Source organism: Hyaloscypha bicolor (genome assembly GCF_002865645.1).
Source record: "Hyaloscypha bicolor E unplaced genomic scaffold K444scaffold_57, whole genome shotgun sequence".
NCBI classification, from domain to species: domain Eukaryota; kingdom Fungi; phylum Ascomycota; class Leotiomycetes; order Helotiales; family Hyaloscyphaceae; genus Hyaloscypha; species Hyaloscypha bicolor.
In genome coordinates this window covers 445,461-451,803 of record NW_020194559.1, presented here as the reverse complement: position 1 = coordinate 451,803, position 6,343 = coordinate 445,461, and the positions used below count along the sequence as shown (strand labels likewise).

Sequence of the window (6,343 nt, the reverse complement as noted above, 5' to 3'; positions counted from 1 at the left end):
TATTAAAAAAAGTTCTTTTTCTTTTTCTTTTTCTTTTTCTTTAATTTATATTTTCTAATTTCCTAAAAATTATATATTAATATATAAATTAATAATTTTTAATTTTTAAATATAAAAATATATTTCTTATTAAGCTTTAAGAGTTTAAGAACTTTATAAAAGAAAAAGACATAATTTAGAACTTAATAAGTTATATTTTTAAAGAAAAGAAAAGCTTAAATAATTATATATAAAAGCAAATATAATTTTTTTTGAATCTAGAAATATTTAATTAAGAAAATAAGCTAAGAAGTAAATTAAAGAAAATTATACTTATATTAAAAAGAATTATAAAGGCCAAGAAAGTAAAAATTAAGCTCTAATTATAAAAGAAATAAAGAAAGTTATTTTACTTACTTAAAATATATTATATAATAAAAGAATTAGAAAAATAAGTTAAGTTTAAGAATTTAGAAAAGGGAAAAAAGAATTTGAAAAAGAAATAAGGCTTCTTAATTTAATTTAATACTAAAAGATTTTATACTTATTATATAATACTTTAAAACTAATTAAACTTCCTTTTTTTAGTTTTTAAATACTTTATATAAAATAAATTATAATTATAAATAAAATTAAAAGAAGGCAAATATTAAAAGCTTAATATAAGTTATTAAATATTATATAAAAGCTAAGTAATTATATAATATAATAAAAAGAATATTTTGGCTAAAGTAATATTTAGGCTTTAAAATTTAATTATTTATATAATTTAAAAGAATTTAAGTTATTTCTTATTATTTCTCTCTTTTTATTATTATTAATATTTCTTGTATTATACGAAATTATATAATTATAATAAATATAACTATTTTATATTTTATATTACTTTTTTCTAGAAATCCTTAAATATTTCTTAAAAATGCCTTAATTATTTTAATAGATAATATAAGAAATATAAATATTAACTTAATTATTATATTATTTAATATAAATTATATAAAGTATAAAAAACTAACTCATATTTATTAAATTAAAATTATATTAATAATCTCAAGAAAAAGTAAAATATTAAAGATACTAGAAATATAAGAACCCTTAATTTCAATATTTAAGGAAATAAAATTAGTAAAATTAAAGATATTTTATTATTAAAAATTACTAGTAATAATAAATAATTATAATTTATTACTTTTTATATAAAGGAAATAATATATATTATTATAGTTATTAAAACAAGTTTAAATTACTAGATCTTATTAAACTTACTATTATTAAGTTATTATTTCATTTATTTTTAGAGCTTGAATAATATATAAAAGATATAAAATATATAAAATATATAAAGAGAAAATATATAATAAAAAGGGTATTTATAAGTTAAAGAAGAGGGTTAGGTAATTAAGAGCTTATTTTAAAGATATTTGAGACTATTAGTAACTAAAATGGAAGTATAAATAACTTAGATTAAGCTATAGTGAGTTATATAAAACTGTGATTTATGTAGTTATTTGGTAAAGTTGACGAAATATGTAGTAAATGCCTTAGAAATAAGGCGAAATGCGCTACTGACCCTTTTGGTCCTTTTGGTCGTTGTGGTCAACCAGAAGTACAGCCAATTTTACTATTTTTGGCCTCAGGCGGCAACAAGAAGATTTCTCTTCACTGGTACCACGTATCGAGAAGCACATGACCCTCTACTATGAGTCACTGCGGTATCCCTTCTCCTTCCCGCGGCAATGCTGCTTGAAAACTTTTTGATGATTCTGCTAGCTGGGAATACACCATCTTAACGTTGCCGACCCATAACTTCTCGATAGAATCCACTCATACATCATTGGATCAGCAAAATGTTAAATGTTCCGTATCAGCCACTCGACCGAAGTAGACGAGAAATCCGTCTCGTTATATTAAACGACGTGGGCAATACCGCCAACCTGTCAAATACAGCAGATTTACCTCTGAAATGCGAACTAATCACTACCTCACTCGATCTCTACAAAGTTGCACTTAGCAACTATACCGCATATGAAGTAAATAAACTTCGCAACGCTTTGGTACGTTCGTTTCTCAAGGACCGGCCATATTCAAGGGAGTTCTATGCATTATCATACGTATGGGGCGATCCGGCGGCTGTTTGTGATCTTGAAATCAATGGAACGGCAGCCAAGATCGGAGAAAATCTCCACGCTGCGTTGCATTCCATTCGAAAGAACACCAAGTTCCGGGTCATATGGGCCGATGCCCTGTGCATCAACCAGAGCGATAATGAGGAGAAGTGGTGGCAAGTACAGCAGATGGCTGCGATATACTCTCGGGCCCGGGCGACGATCTCCTGGCTTGGACCACCCTCTGAAGACTCCAAGTTGGCACTGGAAACCCTAGTTGAGCTTGGTAGAAAGACGTCTCATTTGTTTTGGAGTATACAAATGGCTATCGAGGGAGGACCTCCACCAAGTGTCATTAAGAAAAGCGTTCTGCAACTTGCCAGAGACTCAAGCCGTTGGAATGCTATTGCGAATATATGCGCCCGCCTATACTGGTCCAGGATATGGATATTTCAGGAGATGGCATGTGCGCGAGATAAATATTTCCTGTGCGGTGACTCCACAGCAAGGGATATTGATCGCCCTATATCACTTTTACTCGCATGGCAGGCTATGGGTGGGGAAATTCACAGTGAGCCGCTCGGCTCACACTGTTTGTCGATGGTCAATTCCGTCCAAACGTTCAGATTCCATGGCAACTTTCCCTCTGATGCTCCCTACTATATTCGTCCAGGGACACTACACGAGATGTTGGTGAAACTGACTACGTTGAATGCAACTCAGCCACGAGACAGGATATATGCGCCTCTTGGGATTGCGACAGATAGGGACCAATTGGGTATTGTGCCTAATTATTCGAAGGATCTGCATCTGATATTTAAAGAGATTGCTTGCGCTTTATTGCGCGAAGGGTGTCTCGGAGTTCTTCTTTCGGCCAGTTTGCAGGACAAATGTTCACAGCTGCCTTCATGGGTTCCAGACTGGTCTACTGGTTTCGATGCGGATCTAGGTCGCATATATCGCGCTGATAACCGCCACTCTCAGCGATCGTCGACTCTGAAAGCTATTCCACAGGATTCCGATCACGTCACCTTAGATGGATACGTTGTTGGAAAGATAACAAGAATTTGTGATGCATGTCCGGTCACTGCACTTGAATCCCTGGATGTTGAATCAGATAATCCTACATTTAGCGACTGGCTGAACCAGGTTGAAGCCGCTATCTTCCCTATGAATGGGAAGGAAAGTAGTGACAGAAAACCCAAGAGTGGATATAATACTGCTGAATCTGCTATTGCAGAGCTGCTTTCTGCTGCAGGCGGACCACAACCGGTATTCTCGTTATTTTCAAACCCATATCTTCACATTTACACAGCGCTCAAATCGGCAAAGTCTTTGAAATCACTCATGCTGGATTTGAGCAGTGATAGCTCTCGGAAACAAGATCCAGACCTGGTGAATGGTGTAAAACGCATTCAGTATAACTTGGAAAGTGGATCGAGACCATATCAGGTGGATTCTGGAGTTGTGGGTCTCACTTGGAAAGACAAAGATATGTCGGGCGACGTTGTTGTCGTAATTCCTGGAGTATGTATGCCATGTGTTCTAAGGCGCCTGGATACGGAGGAAATATCAACTACAACACAAACGAGTGGCCCCTACCGGCTTATCGGGGTTACTTATATTTATGGGATTATGAATGGAGAGTTCTTTGGGAAGAATATACCGGAATTACAAACGTTTACTCTTTACTAAATAATCTAAAAAATAATAATTAATTTTTTTTTCTTAGATTATAAAGGATTTTTAAAGCTTGAGAGAGCTTTAAGAAACTGTAAGGTGTTTATTAATAAGTAATAAGATAATAGAATGAATTAGTGAGTTGTAAAATTATAGTATTAAATTTAGTATAGAACTAAAATTTGTTTTTCTTATAAGGTTCAGAGAAGCCTCCTCTAAATAAATAGCCCTAATAATATATATATATATAATTAGAAATTTATAAGCCTAAAGCCTATAATATCCGTTCCGCTGCCGCCAGCTTTACATGGTCCGTGCATATTACTAAGCAAGGAACACCAAAATTTACAACTGAAGCTCACTATATTTTAGCGACCATATCGCTAAAGTTCAGGGCACAGATCACTAAATTTCAGGGAGACGTCCCCTAAAGTTTTAAAACACGGCATTTCATTGGTTTTCGCTTAGCTATGCACGGACCATGTAAAGCTGGCGGCAGCGGAACGGATAATAATAATATATAAAAGTTATTAATTTCTTTAATTAATACTTATAATACCTGAGGTTTATAATATATAATTTGGTTATATATAACTCTATATATATTATAATTATATTTCTTTTCTAAAATCTTGTTTTTAAAACTCATTAATTTATTCTACTAAAATAATTAATTAATTAATTATTTAATTAAAGCAAACTTCTAGTATTTTAGAAAGTAATTTCGCTATTATAATTTAAGTAATAAATATAAGAACTATTTAATTAGATTAAAGCTAAATAAGTAAAAAGAATTAATAATTACATTCTAAATATAAGAGCTAATTTATAATCGCGATTTTATTTGAAAACTAAGTATTTTAATTAGCTAGGCTTAAAGTATTAAGGCATTACTTTACGAAATTAATATTATATTAGAATAATCTAAATAGCTTTATAAAAAGAATTTAATAAAATATTTATATAAGAAACTTATATAAATATTTTTAAGGTTTTAAAAATTATTTATAAGCTCTTAAAAGCATATATTAATTAATTATACTAGTTTCTAATTAAAACTAATATAAAATCTAAATAATTAATTCAGGTAATTCTTTACTAATATTTAAGAACCTTTTTATATTACTATATACTTTTTTCTTTTCTAGTAATTATATATATAATAACTATTTTTATTATTATTTTCTAGCTTTTTTTTTGTTTCTTTAAGTCTTTTTTAATTAATTCTAATTAATTTTATAATATTTAGCTTTATTATTTACTAATATTTCAAGTATAAAAGTAACTTTATAGCTTTCTTTTTAATTACTAATAAATACTTGAAATGCTTTAAGTATTTATTTATTAATTCTTTTATTTTATATATAATAGCTTTTAATAAAAAGAATTATAATTATTATAATAAGGGTTTTAAATCTTATACTTTAATAAGTTCTTTAGTGTGATGTGTGCAGGGTCGCACGTGACTTAAGAGCATGTGACGAACCTCGGATATCGCGGGTGTCGATTAGGGAGATCGGAGGCCCTTCGACTTCACAACCAACCACTATTTACATCATAAGCATTAGGCTTATAAATCACTAATTATATGTACGTTATCGGGTCCTCCTATTTAGAGGGGGCTTCCCTGGACCTCACAAGAGGGACAGAGATTAGTTCTGTACTGAATTTAATACTGTGGTTTCACAACTCACTAATTCATTCTATTGTCTTATTACCTACCAACAAACACCTCACATTTAGCTTTAATATTTATTTAAGAAAATACAATTTCAGATTTCTTATAATTTTTTAAAAGCTTATTAGTTTTAGGAAAATATTATTATAATCTTTAAGAAATTTCTCGAAATATATTCTAAATAATATTATTAATTAGATCTTTGAAAACTAGAAAAAGTTTAATAAGATTTAAAATTCTTTCTTACATTTTAAAAAATACTAATAAGAATATAACTTGAGCTAATATTTTAAAAATAAGTTTTCTTAATACATTTAAATATTTATTAATTCCTTAAAAGAATATCTTAATATTTATATTAAGATATTAAGATATTAATCTTATTTTTATTAAAATTATTAAAATTATTAAATAATTTAACTTTAGTATTTCAGGTAATAAAAATTTAATAATTATAATTATTTAAAATTTAATTTTAAAAGTTTAAGCCTTTTACTCGATATATATAGCTATTATAAGTTCTTTTTATACTTTTCTTAATTTCTTTATTAAGTCTTAAATAAAGCTAGTATTTAGTATTTTTACTTTAGAAATTAAAATTTATAAGACTTAAAGTTTTATTTAATTAAAATGCTTATAACTAGTTTACTTATAATAAACTTTTCTTAATTTTAAATATTTTTTAATATTTAAATATAATTTTTATAAGCTTTAATAAAACCTTAAAAACTTTTATAAATAAAAAACCCCGAAAAAGAATATTTTAATTATTATTTCTAGCCTTTTCTTAATTATTTAGGTTTTCTCTTTTTTTAAATAGCCTTTTTCTTAATAATTTAGATTTTTTTTTAATTTTAAGAAATTATTGAAAAATAATTTCAGATTTTAAATTATAGTTTTT

The 6,343-nt window shown here is 28.2% G+C and overlaps 1 protein-coding gene across 1 annotated transcript; it reads left to right on the top strand.

Annotated features, from left to right (window-relative positions):
- Positions 1-2,072: 2,072 nt before the first annotated feature.
- K444DRAFT_488595 (heterokaryon incompatibility) lies at positions 2,073-2,555 on the top strand (the record flags this gene model as incomplete). Its single annotated transcript, XM_024873170.1, has 2 exons — positions 2,073-2,389; positions 2,450-2,555. Coding segments are annotated over 2 exons (423 nt in total), but the record flags the coding sequence as incomplete, so codon positions are not given.
- Positions 2,556-6,343: the final 3,788 nt, after the last annotated feature.